Source organism: Ischnura elegans, chromosome 4 (genome assembly GCF_921293095.1).
Source record: "Ischnura elegans chromosome 4, ioIscEleg1.1, whole genome shotgun sequence".
Classification (NCBI taxonomy): Eukaryota; Metazoa; Arthropoda; class Insecta; order Odonata; family Coenagrionidae; genus Ischnura; species Ischnura elegans.
Window position 1 is genome coordinate 4,889,502 of NC_060249.1, and position 22,337 is coordinate 4,911,838.

General features: G+C 39.6%; 2 protein-coding genes and 1 long non-coding RNA gene across 7 annotated transcripts in view; all 3 read right to left on the bottom strand.

Annotated features, from left to right (window-relative positions):
* Positions 1-22,337, bottom strand: part of LOC124157007 (apoptosis-resistant E3 ubiquitin protein ligase 1) — a 347,050-nt gene that overhangs the window by 313,938 nt on the left and 10,775 nt on the right. The gene's annotated exons all lie outside the window — the stretch shown is intronic.
* On the bottom strand, positions 1,696-3,488 carry LOC124157008 (jerky protein homolog-like). Its single transcript, XM_046531470.1, has 2 exons — positions 2,164-3,488; positions 1,696-1,804 (listed from the first exon to the last, which is right to left on the bottom strand). The coding sequence occupies exon 1, from the start codon at positions 3,338-3,340 to the stop codon at positions 2,183-2,185; it is 1,158 nt and encodes a 385-aa protein (XP_046387426.1). The 5' UTR covers positions 3,341-3,488; the 3' UTR covers positions 1,696-1,804; positions 2,164-2,182.
* LOC124157009 lies at positions 13,690-15,674 on the bottom strand. Of its 3 annotated transcripts, XR_006864509.1 has the most exons (5): positions 15,202-15,674; positions 14,915-15,118; positions 14,677-14,836; positions 14,212-14,392; positions 13,690-14,078 (listed from the first exon to the last, which is right to left on the bottom strand). It is a non-coding gene; the product is annotated as an uncharacterized LOC124157009 (long non-coding RNA). The 3 variants fall into 3 exon arrangements; XR_006864508.1 differs by lacking the exon at positions 14,212-14,392; XR_006864507.1 differs by having other exon boundaries at positions 13,690-14,392.

Genomic DNA, 22,337 nt, shown 5'->3' on the forward strand with positions numbered 1-22,337 from the left:
TACTTCTTTCAAATACAAAATACAGTACAAACATCGGTTTGGCAACAGAGCAGAGCGAGAACTGTTGAACCTGAGAATCCCATGTGTTTCCGGTGTTCTATGTAAGCGGACACCAATAGTATTTTTAAGTCCCGATGAACCTTTTTTCATCATTTTTTGAGGCTTTGAGCTGCCCTGTCCCCTGTTATACATATTGCGTGATTTCACAATAGAGATCGAGAAAAAAACTCATCTTCAATATATCTTTTTTAAATTAATGATCTTACTTCTCGCCCTCTACAGAAGATGATATTTCTCTTACTTTTTCGACATAATGCCTTCTCCAGTAAAAAAGGCTGAATCTTCAGCCAGAATGCTACCGCCATATTCCTCGTTCGCCATTAAGAATTCCAAAGATATATAGTGAAATTAAAATGAGCAGTGGCGTCACCACTATGTCTCCCTGAAAATGCTCCGCAGCATATACTCGAAAGCAAAGCATTGATGTTTCTCATCATACAGCATTATCTTTAGGGTATATAAACTTTTCTCGGCTTTCGGCGCGGGTAACAAATGCTAAGGGCGCCGAGGCACAGTGGGGCCAAACCCCACTTCAAGTGAACAAAAGTCCAAAAATGAAAGTTTGAAATGGGGTTTTTTAAATATTATGTTGGGTAATAGGATGTTTGAACTGCATAACAGTGTATTTCACGGGTTGGTATGTGTGCACCTTCGCGTAGAAATAAGTGTCAAAGTGAGAGAAAAGCGAAGCACTGGTCCCGGAGTCGCAGACGCCTAAATGGACGGTCGATTTTAAACTATGATTACAGTACACTGGTCCTTTTGATTTAATTTTTTTAACTTGCAATCAATTAGAATAAGTATGGAAAATATAAATTTGCTATTACTATTTATATTTTGGAGAAAATAGCCGTGGAGAAATTAATTATCATTAATGGAACGTCGTTGATTTTTCACGATGAAAACTTTTATTTAAGTAGAGAAAAGTTATATAATCGGACGGAATCGTAACGTGATTTTTTGATATATTATTAATTGAAGAATGAGCTAAATAATGTAAAAGAAATCAACTGCCATCAAGTTGCAAAAAGAGTTTTATGATAAAAGATTAGCTACGTATGACAAGCCGAAAGTGAATCCATCCGGCCGCAATGGCCGCATAGCAACTGGTAAACTATAATATAAACAGTGTCCATTAAGATATTATTATTTTGTAATAAATCAAATTTACATGCATTATATATTTAGTCTACTCATAGATACAAGCAGATAAGTTTTCTAAACAAGGGCTGAGATTTTTGAAATGTAGAGAGGCCATTCCCGAGGCTCCCACCCTGTCGTGAATGAAGTGCCCGAAAAGGTCATTTCCGTTCAACTGAGGTGTACTTATTCGATTCCGGAATGCCAATTTAGAACTCTTTCAGTCTCTATGCGCAATAAACCATATTCTATTGTACAGTAGAAGATCGATAATCCGGAATGCGTGGGACCAGACCCTTTCCGGATTAAAGATATTTCCGGTAAATAGATCTGTTCCCTGGATGCAGGCAACACTGCAATACGGAAAATATTTTTTTCCGGAACGTGCATTGGCATCAACAGAAATGATGTATTGCTGAGTAAGGGATCAAGAAAAACTCAATAAAATTCATGATGAAAGGCGTGAGAATCTTGGATATTTATTGAATATATATTATGGTGAGAATCTTGGATATCTATTTGCCATCTGTGATTAAAAAAAGGTTCAAAACATTTGAAAATATTCTTCGTCCGTAAATCGCAGAGGTACTCTTGATAAGGCCAACTGTAAATGAAATAAATATGGCAAATAATATTTTTACAATCCGACTGGAATATCAACATTTTGCCTCTCCGTATTTTTCAACATGCAGCTATCGCAAATTCCATGTCGTTTTCACGACTACTAGCATACATTTATCGGTAATTATCAAATCCTCCGATCGGAGGTAATCCCACTTCGAGTACGTTACCGTAAATAACAATCGAATTTGAATGTTAATTCTTCAATTTAATATTAATAGTCGCAGCTAATCTTTTAAGGGCGGAAAACGCGAGTATTTTGGAAAATCTACTTGGCATTAACTTCATAAACAACGCGTTCCCTAGCGGCATGAATCCCGAAAAATTGAAAAAATTGCTTACCATTACGTCCATTGGATATTTATTTGCCATGGGTGGAGTGGCACGCAGTATCTGTGGCAGCAACATCCGCGCACTTGGTTGTTGGTGCGTTCTTCATGAGGTCGGTAAGTTTGACCTGTTTCCAGCGGCTGCGTCTCTCTTGTATTAAATTGTTTTTCAACCTATGCATGTGTAATACCTCCATATCGTTGGAAGAAGAGGGCCTCTGCTCCAAGTACTTTATGAGTTTTTCTGCATAAGTGATTGCGTCCGACGTAGTAATTTTCTCCTCATCAGAGCTGCAGTCACTGTCGGTCACGTCTTCATCAACTGTCGAACCCGTGACTGCATCCATTATCTCTCCATCGGTCAAGCTTTGGTACACTGGGGCATTATTGTCGCAGGCATTCCATTCTTTTAGATCTTCATCACTTATGTCGGCATCCAGCTCTTTCACAAAATTTATAAAATGAGAAACGGGATCATTCGACGGACCCTGGAAGCCATCAAATTCTGGTATGTCGTCAGTTTCCTCACAGCGGTTTTGAAAATCCGGCAGCAAATTACTCCAACATCTTTTCAAAACCTGGGGAGTAACCTTATCCCACGCTTCGGCAATACACCATACTGCATTTTTAAGGGTAAATTCCTTCTTAAATTCTTCATAGGAGAAAGCAGTGTCACGGTTGATGATATTTTTCATAACTTCACTTCGATAGTGACACTTAAGGCTATTTATTATCCCCTGATCAAGTGGCTGGATTAGAGCAGTACAGTTCGGCGGCAAAAAAGACACTATAACATTCTCCTCGACGAGAGTTTCTGCTGGAGGATGAGCAGGGCAGTTGTCCAACAACAATAAAATTTTTGCATTTTCAGGCAGTCCAAGAGCCTTGAAATTTTTTCGGACCTCTTTGACAAAGTTAGTATGAAACCATTCCTTAAATAATTCTTGCGTAATCCAAGCTCGCTTATTGGCTCTGTAAATCACAGGAAACTGGTGTATACCCTTAAATACGCGTGGTTTTGCACTTTTACCGATGACCATGAGCTTGCATTTATGGCTCCCGGCAGCATTGGAACAGGCTGCGATGGTGACCCTTTCCATTGATTCTTTCGCTCCGCTCGCAGTCTTTTCATCGCGGCAAACGAACGTATTTCGGGGAAGACAGCGCCAGAACAATCCAGTCTCGTCCATGTTGTAAATCTGATCCGGTGAAAGATTATGTTCATCCACCAACTTTGCCAGCTCATTGACGTAATCTTCCGCAGCATCGTGATCTGCTGACAGTTTTTCTCCGGTAACCTTCAGATATCGAATGCCATGGCGCTGTTTAAATTTTTGTAGCCACCCTGCCGTATATTCGCACGGTGACGTGATTTGTAATTCCTTGTGGAAATATTTAGCTTTTTCCATTATTATTCCTCCGGAAATTGGAACTCCTTCACTTCGTCGCTGCCGGAACCATTCGTATACCACCTTATCCACTTCATTGTTACTCGGCCCCCGTATATTTCTTCTTTTGGAAATTCCGGCCAACGAGTCAGACTCCGAAACGAACTGCAAAAGTTTTTCTCTCTGTCCCTTAATGTCATAAATGGTCGATTGCCCGACACCATACTCCTCACGAAGCTTTAACACACTAACACCTCGATCCAATTTTTTCAATAACTCCACTTTTTGTTGAAGGGAGAGAGTTTTCCTCTTTCTCTTGGATCCGATCGCTGCTTCCATGACCAATAGAGATGAAAATCAATCTATTGCAGGGTTATTCACTTAACGACACAAACTGCACAACGCTATCTGATGGCAAACGCCTTGTTACTGAAGCTGAAAAGAACTGACAACGAGACCCACGGAGTTAGTCTAGGGGTTAGACTCAATAATGATCTATCGTGGAATAAACATATTCGAGAAATAACCGGTCAAGCTAATCGTAAAATGGGTTTTGTTAAAAGAATATTAGGAAAGTGCGACGACAAAGTGAGAGAAATTAGCTACTTTTCCCTCGTTAGACCACATTTGGAATACGCTGCCAGTGTTTGGGACCCTCATGAAAAAGGCTTAATAACAGAGTTAGAACGCGTGCAAAGAAGAGCTGCCAGGTATGTGAAAGGTCGTTACGATAGTCTTGTTAGTGTAACTGACCTCTTACATAAACTCGGATGGGAATCTCTGTCGGACCGTAGATTGAAAGATAGACTAAACCTTTTAGATAAATTCAAGAGCAGTGTCTTTTCTGACGAAGTTAACCATATCTTGCGGACGCCAACGTACTACGGAAGATCAGATCATATAAATAAAATAAGAGAGATAGATTGCAGAACAGACAGATTCCGAATGTCATTTTTTCCACGATCAATAAGAGATTATAACGGCAGCAATAGAACGCGTAAATAGATTGCATGACTTGTAGTGTAGCCTACTAACCTATGTAAAACTTACTGCATGTTTCTGAATTTCTATTCTATATTCTATTTTTAACAGCATATGGTAGTATAGTTTGTTATTATACGGGACGTTTCTTGGACGGTGTGGTGTGCATGTGGGAGTCCAAATGCATGCTGCATGCTGGTGATTGATCACCCCCTGCCAAACACCCTAGAGGTGGCTCGCAGGGTAATTTGTGGGGTTTGGCCCCACTTTGCGGCGCCTCGTCATACATTCTCAGCACTACTGGATGGGTGACGAGTCGGATCACAAAAACCTCTTAGAATTTCTAACCCACACGGAAACCCGCGGTAATTATATCTATTCTGTTCGCCCCGAAAGTGTAAACTCACACACTATCGATGGTAGTTTCGCGCAGTTGTTTACCAAGTTACCGAGTCGAGCCGTAGTGAATAAATTCTGCTAATCAAGAGAGGCGGTGTGGGCCCTCGTCAGGGGCTCTTGAAGGGGCCCTCCCCTCACCGGGAGATTCAAAGGTCCTCCCCCGCAAATTGTTAGGGAACTGCGCGCCTGGAAAAGGATTTGGACGAATTCGCCCTGATGACGATGCAGCAATGTCCATCCTGACCCGGCTGATTTCCCGAGAAGACTTCACAAGCCAAATTCGCCGGGAAAGCACTAAATCCTTCATGATTCCTGACTATCCTAAAGGCAGCCCCTACCTTTCCACGCACAAGATTTTTCTGTACGTCCACATAGAAATTTTTCATCCACTATTCTCTAGCCTTCCTCGCTTTGCGACAATCTCGTTTCTTATCCTCCTGTAACTGTTGTCTTGCTCCCATTTGCGGCGCTAAACCACCCTCGCGCTATGTTGGAAGGCGGTGAGCGAGAGAAGGAAAGACAAACGAAAGAGAAGAATGATTCGGGTGTTTTTCTCAGCTCTGTACGGCCGTTGTCAGCAGTGGTAACGAGACTCCAGGGCGGGCTCGCAAGGACACACTCCCGGGGGTCTCTCGCTTTTCACCTCTGCGCCACGGGAGGGGGAGGACTTGGAAGGAGAAAGGAAGGAGGCGCCGCACAGTGGGCGGAAATCGAAAAAAGCTGGCCAAAACCCCAATTTTTCACTACTTTTTTTAAATCCAAAAGTTGTGTAGTATTGTTCTAGAATATCTATTCTTCCAAATACGTTAACTTTTTTAAATTTATTTATGCTCTTTATGTGTGTAATATCCTTCAAAAAGTGATAAAAAATTGCGAAGTTCCAAATCTACGTTTTTTTCAAAATATCTCTATATTTGTTGCCCTAGTGTGTGAACAAAACATAAATATTGTTCTATTGGCGAATACACAACGATAATATATATCTTTTAGATGCTATAACGCTATTCACCGTGGAAAACAACACTTTCCGAATGACCGTAATATATTAATTAAAAATTAACTGTTTTTCGTTTAAATTTTAACTAAATCAGATATAAACTTACTTATCTCCGCTTATCTCCGCGGAGATATTATGAACAACAGTTAGAGCGAGGTTTATTCTATGTAACGGAACGATTAAATCCTGCGCATACTTGCAACTTTTCCACTTTTGTTGAATAATGTAAAATAACGCACGGCGCGTAGCGGAGCGGCGCGCTGTGCCGCGGCGCGGCGTCGCAGCGCTCGGGACAGAGGGTGTTCTGATTGTCTAATTCTTTGGAAATCTAGAATTGTAATCACACTTGCTGTTCATTTTTTATTTTCCACATATTCTCTTTATTCCTCTTCGGGCTATTCCCAGCTCCTGTGTTTTAATCCTTTCCTAGAACTCCGCAGTGTTCAAACTTTGCCCGCGGTTCACCAAGACGGCAATAAATAGCCTTTATCACTGTCCCTTACCGTCTTTTGTCTACAGCGGCAACTAACTCCTGCATGAAAAAAAGTTTAGGGGCACGTGCGAGGAGTATTGGTCATAAACTGCCTTTTCCTAAAATTATTTCCTCAATATTGGTTACTCGTGGAGGAAGATCATTGACGCCTTATGAGAGAGCAAGTGATAGGTCCAAAAGAAGGAAAACAGAAGAATGTGAGAAGCAGCGCTTCAAAAGAGGGATTATGTGTGGCAACTTCAATGCAGTTACGTACCACAGGAGATGATGCTGCAGAAAAAATGTTAAATTAGCAACAACAATTACACCAACCAGGACCAAGAGGATACTTGACAAATGGAGAAGGAAATAGGAATTATCGGGGGAAGAGGTCCCTTATCGTAGCGGGCTCTCTGACAAAGGCGCAGTATATATTAATTCGTGAAACGGCGAGAAATCATGGCGGCAAAACATACCCAAGTTACGACCAAATCAGTTTGGCAAAAAGTGCAGCATATCCTGAGGGAATATCTATTTCTAAGGTAAAATGTGAAGTTAACTTGCAGTCTCCATTAAATCACACAGCCTTAAGGATAATATCTCCACTTAAGTTTTTAATGAAAGACTGCCCCAACAACCCATCCTAATATGCAAATGGGGTTTTGACGGAAGTTCTGGCCTTTCCCAGCACAAGTATACATGTGAGAAACCTAATGTAAGATACGAAAGCTAGTTCGCGACCTCTCTTGTACCACTTCACTTGTTAGACATTACATCAGGTAAGCACATTTGGAGTAGTATTATCACCACGCAACGTTCTCATTCTGAAACGTAAATGATAGAGTTTTTGGTTAATGTTGCTCTTGTGGGGACGACCGACGGTCAGTCCCGCTAATGAGGGTTCAACCTCGACTTCGAGCCTAATCCGACCCTTTTCGGGTACCCGAGCTCGCGAGGGATCGACCCAAAACACCGGGAGGGCCCCCACCCATCTGGGCCACGTGTGGTACATTTTACATTTTACAATTATTTTAGTGCTATCTACAATTTATTGGCTTTATCGTCTTGTTGATCACACCAGGAATACGGGCGTTTTTGATCGTCTTTCTACGACGATTTTTAAGAATTTTATCCAATCTGCGATAAAAGTCCCCTTCTGACTTGGCAACGCGGCATCCATCAACTTTGGGGTGGGGTAGGAAAGGCCTCTCGCTCCACGCTGAACAATGGCATTCTCAATTCATGCAAAGGAAAAACTTGCCCACTGCTCATGCAGGCATGATGAGAGGGCATAAGAGAAGAGGTTCTAAATCCATCTGCTTTGCAGTCTATTTCTTTTAGTTTCTTCTCGTGATCACGTCATAGTGCGTTGGTAAACGTAACATCAACATAATACCATGAGAGCCATTTCTAGGGTGTTTGGCAGGGGGTGATCAATAACCAGCAAGCATTTGGACTCCAACATGCAACACATAATACTGCTATATGCTGTTAGAAATAAAAATAAAATTAAGAAACATGCATTAAGTTTTACATAGGTTAGTTGGCTACACCACAAGTCATGCAATCTATTTATGAGTTCTATCGCTGCTGCTATAATCTCTTATCGATCCTGGAAAAAAATGACATTCTGAATCTGTCTGTTCTACAATCTATCTCTCTTATTTCATTTATATGATCTGATCTTCCATAGTATGTTGGCGACCGTAAGATATGGTTAACTTCGTCAGAAAAGACACTGCTTTTGAATTTGTCTAAAAGGTTTAGCCTATTTTACAATCATGAGGGTCCCAAACACTAGCAGCGTATTCCAAATGTGGTCTAACGAGGGAGAAGTAGCTAATTTCTCTCACTTTGTCGTCGCACTTTCCTAATATTCCTTTAACAAAACCCATTTTACAATAAGCTTGAACGGTTATTTCTCGAATATGTTTATTCCACGATAAATCATTGCTGAGTCTAACTCCTAGATATTTCAGAGATTCAACAGTCTCTACTTGGGTACCCCGAATTATATAGCTACGTTGTAGGAGTCCTTTACTTTACTTTGAGTCCTTCCCTAAAAATTTACATAGTTTTAAAAAGCGGTTGAAGAAGTAGGGACCAAGGGCTTTGTATAATGTTTTTTATTGTTCTTTCAAATGTTTTCTATTGTATTTTCAATTTTTCTATTGTCTTTTTTTCATCATATGTACATGTTACCACCAGGCTAAATGCCTACTTGTAACAATTTTAATAATAATAAGGTTAATGTCGCTCTCGTCGGGACGACCGACGGTCAGTCCCGCTAATGAGGGTTCAACCTCGACTTCGAGAGGTGTAGTTATTCTTCCTCCAGAAATTCATTACGACGCATTTTTTTCAAATTTAATTCTAACTGCCAAGCATCGCACCACGCTTCGATAGCAGCAAGGTCATTCGTTAGTTCATCTATATCTCTGCTGGAACGGATGATTTGTTACACGTCGTCTGAGGAAACATTTCCTCCAAATTTACTAATAAAATTATGCATATACTCCGATCTACGCTCCCGTAAAGAATGAGTAACCCTGTTAAGCCTTGAGATTTTGCAGCTATTGGCAGCGATGAAGCACGGAGGAATTGCACTTCCTTGAATGAAAAACAAAAGCATTCCATAGAACCTTCACCCTCATACGACGAAAAAATGAACAGAATAACACTTTCTAAGGAGTGCTAATATTACTCTAATGAGAAAAAAACTAGGAATACTAAAGGACACAAATTAATGGGAAAAGGAATTAGAAAACATTGATTAATCATCAGCGCTGGATTGGCCATAACTTTGTGGAATTCCGTATTTTTTTCCAATCTACATCTACATAATACCCTGCGAGCCACGTCTAGGGTGTTTGGCAGGGGGTGATCAATCACCAGCATGCAGCATGTATTTGGACTCCCACATGCACTCCACACCGTCCAAAAAACGTCCCGTATAATAACAAACTATACAACTAAATGCTGTTAGAAATAATAATTGAATTAAGAAACATGCATTAAGTTTTACATAGGTTAGTAGGCTACACTATAAGTCATGCAATCTATTTACGAGTTCTATTGCTGCCGTTATAATCTCTTATTGATCGTGGAAAAAATGACATTCGGAATTCTGTCTGTTCTACTATCTATCTCTCTTGTTTTATTTATATGATCTGATCTTCCGTAGTATGTTGGCGTCCGTAAAGGCCGTTTTACACGGTACACGGAATTGCGCAGGTTAGAGCTGCATCAATTTCTAAAATGGCGTGGAATTGCGCGAATGCATGAACGAAATTAGAACATGGGCTATTTTGCCGTCTCGCGTCCACGCATTCTCGCATGTGTTCTAGCAATTTACCGCTTCACACGACGCAATTTTGATTGCGCCTTCGCAAGTACGTCAGATTGCGCAATTCCGTGTACCGTGTAAAACGGCCTTAAGATATGGTTAACTTCGTCAGAAAAGACACTGCTCTTGAATTTATCTAAAAGGTTTAGTCTATTTTTCAATCTACGGTCCGACAGAGATTCCCATCCCAGTTTATTTAGGAGGTCAGTTACACTAACAAGACTATCGTAACGACCTTTCACATACCTGGCAGCTCTTCTTTGCACGCGTTCTAATTCTGTTATTAAGCCTTTTTCATGAGGGTCCCAAACACTGGCAGCGTATTCCAAATGTGGTCTAACGAGGGAGAAGTAGCTAATTTCTCTCACTTTGTCGTCGCACTTTCCTAATATTCCTTTAACAAAACCCATTTTACGATTAGCTTGACCGGTATAAATAATCCTGCAATCGGTGGACTATTAGGTACATTTATAGGGCTATTTACAAAGTCAAATTAGTAATACATCTTAAATTTGATGGGCATCCGAGAAATGCTGGCGATTTGATGAAACCCTACGGTAACCCTGTTTCAAGAGTGTACTTACGTTGAGAAATATCCCGTTGACAATGTAAATAAAGTACTTAACTCCATTCCGTAGGTCATCAACCTCTTTCTTCTCTTATTTTTGTCCTTTGGGGCACAAGCAAAAACCTTTCGGCGAGAAAATAGAGGTACTTGCGTGGCTCGGCACTAAATACGATATGTATGGTTTTCACACGTTTGCCTATAGAATATCCATGCTGCAATACACTTATTCCACTAACCAAATGATGTGGGTGTCCAACGTAGAACACAATCTGCAACCAACTTATTTTCATTTAATCTTTCCAAATCTACCCAAATAATCCCCTTTATTTGTTTCAACAACGCCTTAGCAACTCAAAATATTCAGTCTACCTTTTGTCTTTAAAGCAGCAATTATTTTCGCCAAATTTGCATTTGAGTCCTCGTAAATCGATTTTCTACCCACTTCCTCAGTCTGTCATCAGTGGATACCGTGCCGTGACGTCACGCTCCAATGACGTGTTTTCAAGAAGCCGATGAAGATCAATTTTTAAAGGCTCATAACTCAGCCAAAAAGCATTATTCATACGCGAAATTTTCGGCGAGAACATTTGAGGTAAGGATCTTCTTATTCCAGTACTTTGAAAAATTGTGAATTTTCCCCATTTGATAATGGATGTCTTTAAGAGCGACACAGAGAACATAATATTTGAGCCACACTATCTTTCCAGGTCCGATAGAAGCGATAAATTAAGAGAGATGTTTCGCCGAACGGATAGACATGGGAATTCATTTTTCCCCCATACCATTAAGGACTTTAATAAACGCTAGTCCACATTTCGTTAGAGCACTTCATTTCTTTTAAAGCTGTAAACGGCTGGTGTCCTAACACCCCCTGCCACACGCCTTATAGGCGGCTTGCGAGGTATTGTGTAGATGTAGAACTCTTGTGTTTCATTCTATAAAGTGCACCTGCATGAGCACTCATCCCCTGACACACTCTTATGGGAACCTGCAGGACATTATTTAGATGTAGTAAGCCCAAAAACTAGGCAGTGTTGCTGGAAAAGAGGATAAATACCATCAGAATTAGTAAAGGATGCGCAATTTCATTGAAATGATCGCTGCTCCTGCAAGTGCATCATTCAAAATCGTTCACTATTTATCGGAAAGATTGGGGAGTTGGGGGCGGAGTTTTTATAGCTGTAAAGAATTCAATCGTCAGCCAAGCGATAACCGTAACTGAGACCAGCGTTGAATCTGTGTGGTGTTTAATTAAATGCCCAAAATTCAAAACTATTTTATTATGTTCGTATTACAGACCACCTAACTCAGATATAACGTCAATGTTGGATTTTCAAAATCAAATAAACAGCGTAGCATCCAAGTATCCTGAAAGAAACTTGATTGTGGGTGGAGATTTCAACGTACCTTCTATAGATTGGGAGACTTATAGCTTCATTCCTGGTGGGAGGGATGAAGTGATCTGCGAGGCTTTATTACACACTTTCACATCTAATTCATTGTTTCAAATAGCATCCGCACCAAACAGAGGAGAAAGTATTCTTGATTTATTAGCGACAAATATACCACATCAGGTAATAAACGTTGGAACTGTCGAAGGAATAAATCACCATAGGGTAGCACCTACAAAGTTTTCTCTAAATACCGCTGTAAACTTTAAAAAAGAGCGTAAAGTTTTCATTTATAAAGGAGCTGGTTTTGATGGGTTTAACAGTCATCTGAAAAATGCTTTCCCCGAGTTTCATGAATCAGTATTAAAGTTAAATGTAGAGAATACTTGGAAAGCTTTTCTTTCGCTCGTAACTTCGGGAATAAAAACATCCCTTATAAAACAGTAAAAGAAGGCAGCGAACCGAGATGGTATGACGCGGAAGTGAAAAAATCATTGAGGCAACAGAGAGCGTGTCATGCTAAAATGAAAGGTTAGCGGTAAGGTTCGCGGATGATCAGGCACTGATTAGCCAGTCAGCGAGGGGACTACAGACTCTAGTGGATGCGTTATACGAGCGGTGCGAGGAGTGTGGGATGAGGATTAATCACAAGAAGACTAAGGTAATACGGCTTTGTAAAGTATCGCGAGGAAGGAATGTGAGACTCAAGATAAAAGTAGGTGGGGAAAAACTTGAACAGGTAGAACAGTTTAACTATTTGGGCAGCACATTAGAGGAAAACGGACACAGTAGCAAGGACATCAGGAAGCGAATTGCACTAGCAAAGGAGGCGTTCATGAACAGGAAGGAGCTTCTGAGAGGATCGTTATGTAAGAGTTTAAAGAAAAGGTTAGTGAAGAGTTTGATTTGGAGTGTAGCTCTCTACGGTGCGGAAACGTGGACACTGAGGAAAGAAGACGAGAGAAGATTGGAGGCATTCGAGATGTGGGTATGGAGAAGGATGGAGAGGGTGAAATGGACGGAGAGCAAAAGAAACGACGAACTACTGGACATGGTAGGTGAGGAGAGGCAGCTTTTAGATGAGATACGAAGGAGACAGAAGTTATGGATTGAGCGAGTACTTAGCGGTAAGGGGATGTTGAAAATGGTGTTGGAGGGTAGAATGTTAGGGAAACGGGGAAGGGGAAGGAAAGGAATAGGATTTTTAGATAGATTGAAAGAGAGTAGGCCTTACAGTGAATTGAAGAAGGCAGTGCTGGAAGGAAAGGGAGGCTACCAGATCACTTCTTGAACACTCCATGGAAACCTACCTCAATCGGTAGAATACCAGAATGAAATGAATCTTGCATTCAAGGCTCTACCACTCTACTCTCATAGGGTGCCTTCATAGCTCGGCGTTGCGTACTTGGGGGCGGAGCTAACTCATCGCACCAAGTTGGAGCCCTTCACAGCTCTGCGTCAACCCGCTGTTACTCCCGAGAAAAAAGTGGCATGTTTTTGAGGCCGCGGTGAAAGTCGGAACTAATGGCAGCACCTGTCTTGGACCCTGGCAGACGTCGTTAGGGCATTGAAACCCGTATAAATTAAGGAAAAATTTGTGGAGAATATGTTGGATTCCGGAGATATAAGGCTAAATCTTATTATTTTAAATTAAATAGCCATTCTTTATTGTAAACTGTACGAGCTTACGCAGGGATTCTAACACTCCTGTACATTAATATTGCGAATTATATGCCGGTATGTCTCTCCCTTCGGCTACGAACTTGTAACTGCAAAGTACGCCTTGAAGCAATGGAATAAATACTGGAGATTATCTACGACATTAGCGAACGGATTCTCATCACGGTAAGGTGATGTTTACGTAAATGACGCGATAAATATTTGTCACAACAGAGGAATAGTACAAATTTCTCAATTAGGTAATGGAAGAGAGTTATCCTAAAAATAAATTCATTATATCTATCTTATGAAAGGTTTGGTTCAAAATGAAAAGTAAATACCCTCTGCATTTAAGTAATTTATTCAGGTTTGGAGATACCTTTGAAACATGTGTTGATATGGATTGAACAAATAAAAAGAACAATGTGACCTTCTCAATACTGGGAAGTGGTAAACTCCATAAAAGGGTTAACTATGTATGTATTGCGATGACCTCGTCCCTTAAAAGTTTATCTGCACATTCATTGTGGCTTAGTTTCCAATTCACGACACAAAAATCTTCCAATCCGAGTCATTAGTGGCACCTATCAAAGAACATCACTGCCACACGAAAAATTATATCCAATAATTTTCTCCATATAAGAACCGTGTTAACGTAACACCACTTTGGCACCAAAAACATACTGAAGTCATTTTCTTAACAGATATTGCTGATAAACAGATGAATCTGTAAATAGGAAACATTCTAACATCAGTCAATCACAAGGCAATAAATTACATGTTACAGAAATACTTACATCTTCAGTTTTCTTTAGCAATTTAACTGAAAATACGAAAAATTCAATGATAAAAATAATTACCTTCCAATTCTTCTAATCCATCATTCAATTATACTTACTACGGGAATACATGCCATTATGCATTATGGGCATTAAGAATTAAACTATGAATGACATTGGTGAATGTAGGGAATTCACATATCTATATGATCAAAGTTGTTGACCATCTGGCATCAAATATCACACATTAATTAATTCTAGACTAGGAAAAAATATTGTCATCAGTCAACATTATAACAAATCAATATCCTGATGGCTGTAACAATAAGTACAATAATTAAATACTAAATTCTCATCATCACTTGCATTATTGCATTCAGAACCAGTATTACAATGTAAAGTGAAGAATTAGCATAGCATTAGGCACACCGCAAGTGTCACTCCATTTTGCAATGAAGACTTAGTACAGCCAATCACTTAGGACTAACAAATTTAAAAGATTCTACGTAGCTAAGGAAATCTCCATTCATATTAATTGTAACTTACTTGATGAACAACAATGATTACCATCTGAACTGAGATATATAGTAAAAGCATTGGCACAGAAGCCTGAAGTCACTCAACACACGTGGCAATGGTATATTTGTAATCCAAATAGAAAAGACAAATGGAAAAGACATTGAGCATTCTCAGGCAATCTCGGCATCTAAAAAAACAAAGACAACAAAGTAAACAGGGCTCCATACGCAGCTAATCATGAATGTTCATTTTAATCTTTACTTACTGAATGAAGAGCCTGGCATAAACTCAGGACCTTAGCATTCACATTGATGGAGAAGGCAAAGTTCACTTCAAAAATTCACAAAGTATCTGTTAACAAGGGTAGCACTTACATTGACATTTAACATTCAAATGTGATGAGAGTAAAAGATGAATTGCAATAATTCTAAGTTGAGTACCGTATCTCATCCTTACGAGATCATCATAACTGTGAAAAGAAAATATTACATTAGCCATCGAAATGTCGAGAATAAATATAGATAATCAATACTTATGGTACAAGGTACTCACTGGATGATTGTCGTGGGGCATGAAATGCCTTTCACACAGTCTCTGCCCTGCCTTCAACTCAAAGTTTACCCTTGGTATTGCAGCTTGCCATTTACTCCTCTTAACAGGATCTTTGGGAGCAGAGAAAAATGAGAAGGTAGACTTTTTAGAGCCATACCCCTCAGTACACCCTGGTGCGACACAGCTTTGTGGCATTTCAAATATCGCCGAAAATAAAGCGAACTAGCTCCTCCCTCACCCGTGAAATCCACACAGTGAATTACTTTAGCGTTTAGAATTACAAAAAAAACGCTGAAGAACTCAATTAAATAGTTTTTCAAGTGCAAATAACTCGCTCAAACACACGTGAACTTACCGAGCTACATACAAAGCATGGGTACACGACAAGTAGCGCTCGTAGTTCGTTAAAATTCCGCAGCCTCAAAAACCTGCCACCAAAATTGTACGGCGGGCATAGGAAGTTGCACTGGTTTGCTCTGCGTTGCGAAAACAAATGAGAGGCAAAAAGCGTCGGCTACTAAAAATCGGCCTATGAGCATATCATCTTATGAATTCGAACCAAACGCACAATACATATGTTGTTTTCAGCATGTTTACCCAATTTCATTTCTTAAAATGTTCTTCTTAATTATAAATAGCATTTGAAGTTAATATGGCGACCATAAAGTCGATAATAATGCATGTAGTGATGGCCCTTGTTTATGCATTATTATGACCTTTAAATTTTATTTCCTAACTCGGAATATTCGAAAAATAGCAAATTACATACACTCAATGAACATGAGTAACGTGGAATGTTATCAGGAATATTTATTAATGATAACTGTTGTTCAAACAGATTGTCTTAGTCATGTTATCTAAATAAATCTAAATGAGTAGATCATGAGGGCACAATTATTGGATATAAAATGAAATTTAAACGACCTTAGTCACCAACAAGGACCCTCACGCTGTATTTAGCTTTTGATGCCATTTACGGGTATTTGTTACGCTAATCTATGCTCCTCAGTGATTGTAATCTATTTTAGCGTTAAAATTTGTCTTATGTTTAGGAAAGATACGAAATATCGAAGCTGAACACTTCAAAATAGTAGTAAATAATTAAATAAATAGCATTTGCCACTCCCATTAGAGCTAATCTTGCATATTTGTATACCCAGAAACAAACAGCAATTCGAAATCGTCGGCGTACTGCCGCCTTGACGCAGAGAAAATCCGACAGGTTCAGTTTTTCTGCGACAACGCAGCGAGCTGGAGACGTGACGTCATTAATTCTCAAAGACGGGCTCTGATTGGCTCGCTAGCCGCGGCGTCAACGCAACGCCGAACTGTAAAGGCCCCCTAAGTGAAGTGAATGGTGTACCGTGCGATGACGTCAGGAGGCGTTTCAAGTCTCGTGACTTCAAGCGATATTCGAGAATTTTTAATTGGCATTTATTGACGCTTGTGGAGTGCTAGGAGAGTTTTGGCTTATATATTTGGACTCGTGAGAAAATTTTCTATTCAATGAGACTAACTAGCATAAATGGAATAAACATATTCGAGAAATAACCGGTCAAGCTAATCGTAAAATGGGTTTTGTTAAAAGAATATTAGGAAAGTGCGACGAAAAAGTGGGAGAAATTAGCTACTTTTCCCTCGTTAGACCACATTTGGAATACGCTGCCAGTGTTTGGGACCCTCATGAAAAAGGCTTAATAACAGAGTTAGAACGCGTGCAAAGAAGAGCTGCCAGGTATGTGAAAGGTCGTTACGATAGTCTTGTTAGTGTAACTGACCTCCTAGATAAACTGGGATGGGAATCTCTGTCGGACCGTAGATTGAAAAATAGACTAAACCTTTTAGATAAATTCAAGAGCAGTGTCTTTTCTGACGAAGTTAACCATATCTTAAGGCCGTTTTACACGGTACACGGAATTGCGCAATCTGACGTACTTGCGAAGGCGCAATCAAAATTGCGTCGTGTGAAGCGGTAAATTGCTAGAACACATGAGAGAATGCGTGGACGCGAGACGGCAAAATAGCCCATGTTCTAATTTCGTTCATGCATTCGCGCAATTCCACGCCATTTTAGAAATTGATGCAGCTCTAACCTGCGCAATTCCGTGTACCGTGTAAAACGGCCTTTACGGACGCCAACATACTACGGAAGATCAGATCATATAAATAAAACAAGAGAGATAGATAGTAGAACAGACAGAATTCCGAATGTCATTTTTTCCACGATCAATAAGAGATTATAACGGCAGCAATAGAACTCGTAAATAGATTGCATGACTTATAGTGTAGCCTACTAACCTATGTAAAACTTAATGCATGTTTCTTAATTCAATTATTATTTCTAACAGCATTTAGTTGTATAGTTTGTTATTATACGGGACGTTTTTTGGACGGTGTGGAGTGCATGTGGGAGTCCAAATACATGCTGCATGCTGGTGATTGATCACCCCCTGCCAAACACCCTAGACGTGGCTCGCAGGGTATTATGTAGATGTAGATTGGAAAAAAATACGGAATTCCACAAAGTTATGGCCAATCCAGCGCTGATGATTAATCAATGTTTTCTAATTCCTTTTCCCATTAATTTGTGTCCTTTAGTATTCCTAGTTTTTTTCTCATTAGAGTAATATTAGCACTCCTTAGAAAGTGTTATTCTGTTCATTTTTTCGTCGTATGAGGGTGAAGGTTCTATGGAATGCTTTTGTTATTCATTCAAGGATGTGCAATTCCTCCGTGCTTCATCGCTGCCAATAGCTGCAAAATCTCAAGGCTTAACAGGGTTACTCATTCTTTACGGGAGCGTAGATCGGAGTATATGCATAATTTTATTAGTAAATTTGGAGGAAATGTTTCCTCAGACGACGTGTAACAAATCATCCGTTCCAGCAGAGATATAGATGAACTAACGAATGACCTTGCTGCTATCGAAGCGTGGTGCGATGCTTGGCAGTTAGAATTAAATTTGAAAAAAATGCGTCGTAATGAATTTCTGGAGGAAGAATAACTACACCTCTCGAAGTCGAGGTTGAACCCTCATTAGCGGGACTGACCGTCGGTCGTCCCGACGAGAGCGACATTAACCTTATTATTATTAAAATTGTTACAAGTAGGCATTTAGCCTGGTGGTAACATGTACATATGATGAAAAAAAGACAATAGAAAAATTGAAAATACAATAGAAAACATTTGAAAGAACAATAAAAAACATTATACAAAGCCCTTGGTCCCTACTTCTTCAACCGCTTTTTAAAACTATGTAAATTTTTAGGGAAGGACTCAAAGTAAAGTAAAGGACTCCTACAACGTAGCTATATAATTCGGGGTACCCAAGTAGAGACTGTTGAATCTCTGAAATATCTAGGAGTTAGACTCAGCAATGATTTATCGTGGAATAAACATATTCGAGAAATAACCGTTCAAGCTTATTGTAAAATGGGTTTTGTTAAAGGAATATTAGGAAAGTGCGACGACAAAGTGAGAGAAATTAGCTACTTCTCCCTCGTTAGACCACATTTGGAATACGCTGCTAGTGTTTGGGACCCTCATGATTGTAAAATAGGCTAAACCTTTTAGACAAATTCAAAAGCAGTGTCTTTTCTGACGAAGTTAACCATATCTTACGGTCGCCAACATACTATGGAAGATCAGATCATATAAATGAAATAAGAGAGATAGATTGTAGAACAGACAGATTCAGAATGTCATTTTTTTCCAGGATCGATAAGAGATTATAGCAGCAGCGATAGAACTCATAAATAGATTGCATGACTTGTGGTGTAGCCAACTAACCTATGTAAAACTTAATGCATGTTTCTTAATTTTATTTTTATTTCTAACAGCATATAGCAGTATTATGTGTTGCATGTTGGAGTCCAAATGCTTGCTGGTTATTGATCACCCCCTGCCAAACACCCTAGAAATGGCTCTCATGGTATTATGTTGATGTTACGTTTACCAACGCACTATGACGTGATCACGAGAAGAAACTAAAAGAAATAGACTGCAAAGCAGATGGATTTAGAACCTCTTCTCTTATGCCCTCTCATCATGCCTGCATGAGCAGTGGGCAAGTTTTTCCTTTGCATGAATTGAGAATGCCATTGTTCAGCGTGGAGCGAGAGGCCTTTCCTACCCCACCCCAAAGTTGATGGATGCCGCGTTGCCAAGTCAGAAGGGGACTTTTATCGCAGATTGGATAAAATTCTTAAAAATCGTCGTAGAAAGACGATCAAAAACGCCCGTATTCCTGGTGTGATCAACAAGACGATAAAGCCAATAAATTGTAGATAGCACTAAAATAATTGTAAAATGTAAAATGTACCACACGTGGCCCAGATGGGTGGGGGCCCTCCCGGTGTTTTGGGTCGATCCCTCGCGAGCTCGGGTACCCGAAAAGGGTCGGATTAGGCTCGAAGTCGAGGTTGAACTCTCATTAGCGGGACTGACCGTCGGTCGTCCCCACGAGAGCGACATTAACCGAGTTTTTTGATACAGGTAAATCTTTATGGTCTAATCCTCGCCCATCCTCGACCAGATTTTGTAGACCAATAACTATTCAATGGATCCGAGAAATGAGAGAGGTTTCCGTGGAAGAAGAAAGGTATATTAATGAGCAGATAAAGAATCTTTGACCAATTCAGATCGACAGTATTTTGGTGACTTTAATATTTTTGCTTATAGTGATTGATGGAAAGATATGGCATATAAAGCAAATAAGAATAACTAGTTTTTATCAAGTGTGTACTCTTCCATTTATATCTAAATTCTTTCATAGCTTGGTTTTGTATTGGCAGAAACGAGCAGCATGAAATGCTATCTGTTAGCTGCAAATAAATGAAGCTGTATTAACAAAATATCGTTGTTCCACGGCCAAAATTTATGTCAAAATTTATTCGGGTTCTATATGCCACCTAATGTGCATTAAGTTTTGATTCACGATGCGGCAGTTATTAAGGACGCAATTATTCGTATTGGCCAGCTATCCGAGGAGGCCTTGGAAGCAAGGAATAAAGATATTCGACGATTTAGAGAGCATCACTCAGGAAAAATATACAGACTAGCCACTAATCAAGACCTTTTTCACGAAATACTTCTTTTTTCTGAGCAGTAATGAACTGGGGGCTGCCATATTGAATTTCGCTGTAAACAAAGGCGATATTAAGGCGTATTGATAGTTATTAGTGTTAACAGCAGACTTTTTTTTATTGCTTACAGTGTCCCTTACGATTTTGGAATGTGCTCGATGAAGGATATGAGTCTCAATGATCTTGGTTATTGCTAAATTGCATGGGTATGAAATGTATTTGGTGATGAAAATGTGAGTGATTTGTTTCATTCATTATTCCATTTTGATTTCAACCTGTGATTATCTAACCTTTTCTCATGTTTTCAACATTTCATGGTGTCTTGTATTCCTTATATTTCTATATGTTTTTCATTGTATTTGCAGTTTGCCTAGTGTTCAAACTACTCACGAATCGCTACTGCTATGCTTTGGTTTGTTTAAAGCTAATCATTTTGTTGGTTATGTATTTAATTTGCTATTTCAACTTTGTCCTTTCAACTGTTTAATTGTCATCAATTGAGCATAATTCATTAAGTGTTCAACAATGTTTACATTTCTTAAAACTTTCTCTTTCATTTTGAAGTAAGAACTTAATTTCTACTACAATGGTATAAAATATTAATTACTTTTCTCGTTGTCTACTTAAGTAAGAAAGTATTCCAAAATTTTGGAATACTTTTTTCCGCATAAGTGATGGGTATTAACTTCTAAGAACTTTTCATTTTAAGACTCCTCTGCCAAGATATGCTATCTTAATGGGTACTCGTCATGAACTACTTCCTACGAAATAATGTCCTTCTCCTTTCATAATTAAATAATTATATTCCATGAAATGATATTCAAACTTGCATGCTTATTTCTAGCGAAGTAATGTTATGGTCTATGGTTTCAGGATTAGCATTAATTTCCCTGTCCCAGAGGTGTTGCAAGATACATCTACCTCAAGGAAAATTGGGTCACCCTCTTTGTCTATAAGTGTGGAGTGTTTACTTAAATAATGGAATCTGTCTCCTATTACGCAAAGGCTGCTCATCTCTCATGTTGTCATTGATATCTCTCATGTTGTCGTTGATATTTGTTGCTTGTGCATCTCATGTGCTTGTAGAATTGTTAACTTCCACAGATTTCACCTCTAGTATGTAATATTTAAATTGTTATTATTGTATTAGTTTTACCAGTTATTGTATCAATAAATAACAATGTCCACTGAAGTAAGTTTCCGAGATCATTATTCTTACCAACCACCAGATCGCCAGTTGACTTAGTAGTAACCTGGGGAAGTAACCTGGGGAAGTTCATCAGGAAGATTTTCCTACATTCATTGCTTTTAAGTTTCTCGCAATCGCAGTAGCATTATTAAGCCTGAATTGCACGCCCTATCGTGACGCGTAAAAGAACAGGCGCCGAGATGTCCATTCAAATTTCGCGGCAGCCTTGGACCACTGGCATAGATGGCACTGATGTATCAAAACCTATACGCATTATCCTTATGGGTATGTCGCCCCCTTGGTCACACCTTGCCCGTTTTCCCATTCGACACTCCGCATGAGAAAAAGTGACTGAGGAGGAATGCGAGGAGTTTGGCATCGTCCCAGGCGATGCAGACGCGCTATGCTTGCCTCGCTACGCAGCGGGGAAGCTGAGAAACTCTGATGGAGACGCGAATCGCAGTCGACACGGCCTTCAATGAAGAGCGCATGCCTCACGATCAACCGGACATTTTTTTTGTTTGACGGATTAACTCGCTCGAAACTTTTGCAAACACCTTGACATTTTCGGAGTAGGTACATAGTGTAACTACGGTTAACATTTGCAGGTAACATTGAACTTTTTACGAAAGTATTTTCTAAGGTGTATATTCTTATACACGGGAGACAATCGAATGTTGAGAAAATTACCATTCAATATACCTAGAAGATGTCAAAATGGTGTTGTGAAGTTTAAATGCGTAATTTGAGACCAAATTGACGATGGTCGACTGGTTGCGACACCCGCCCTCTCTGGTTCAACAAGTCATAAAAATAGTAAAATAGGGTTAGCAGCATCTAGCATGATTTAGCGCGCCTCCACC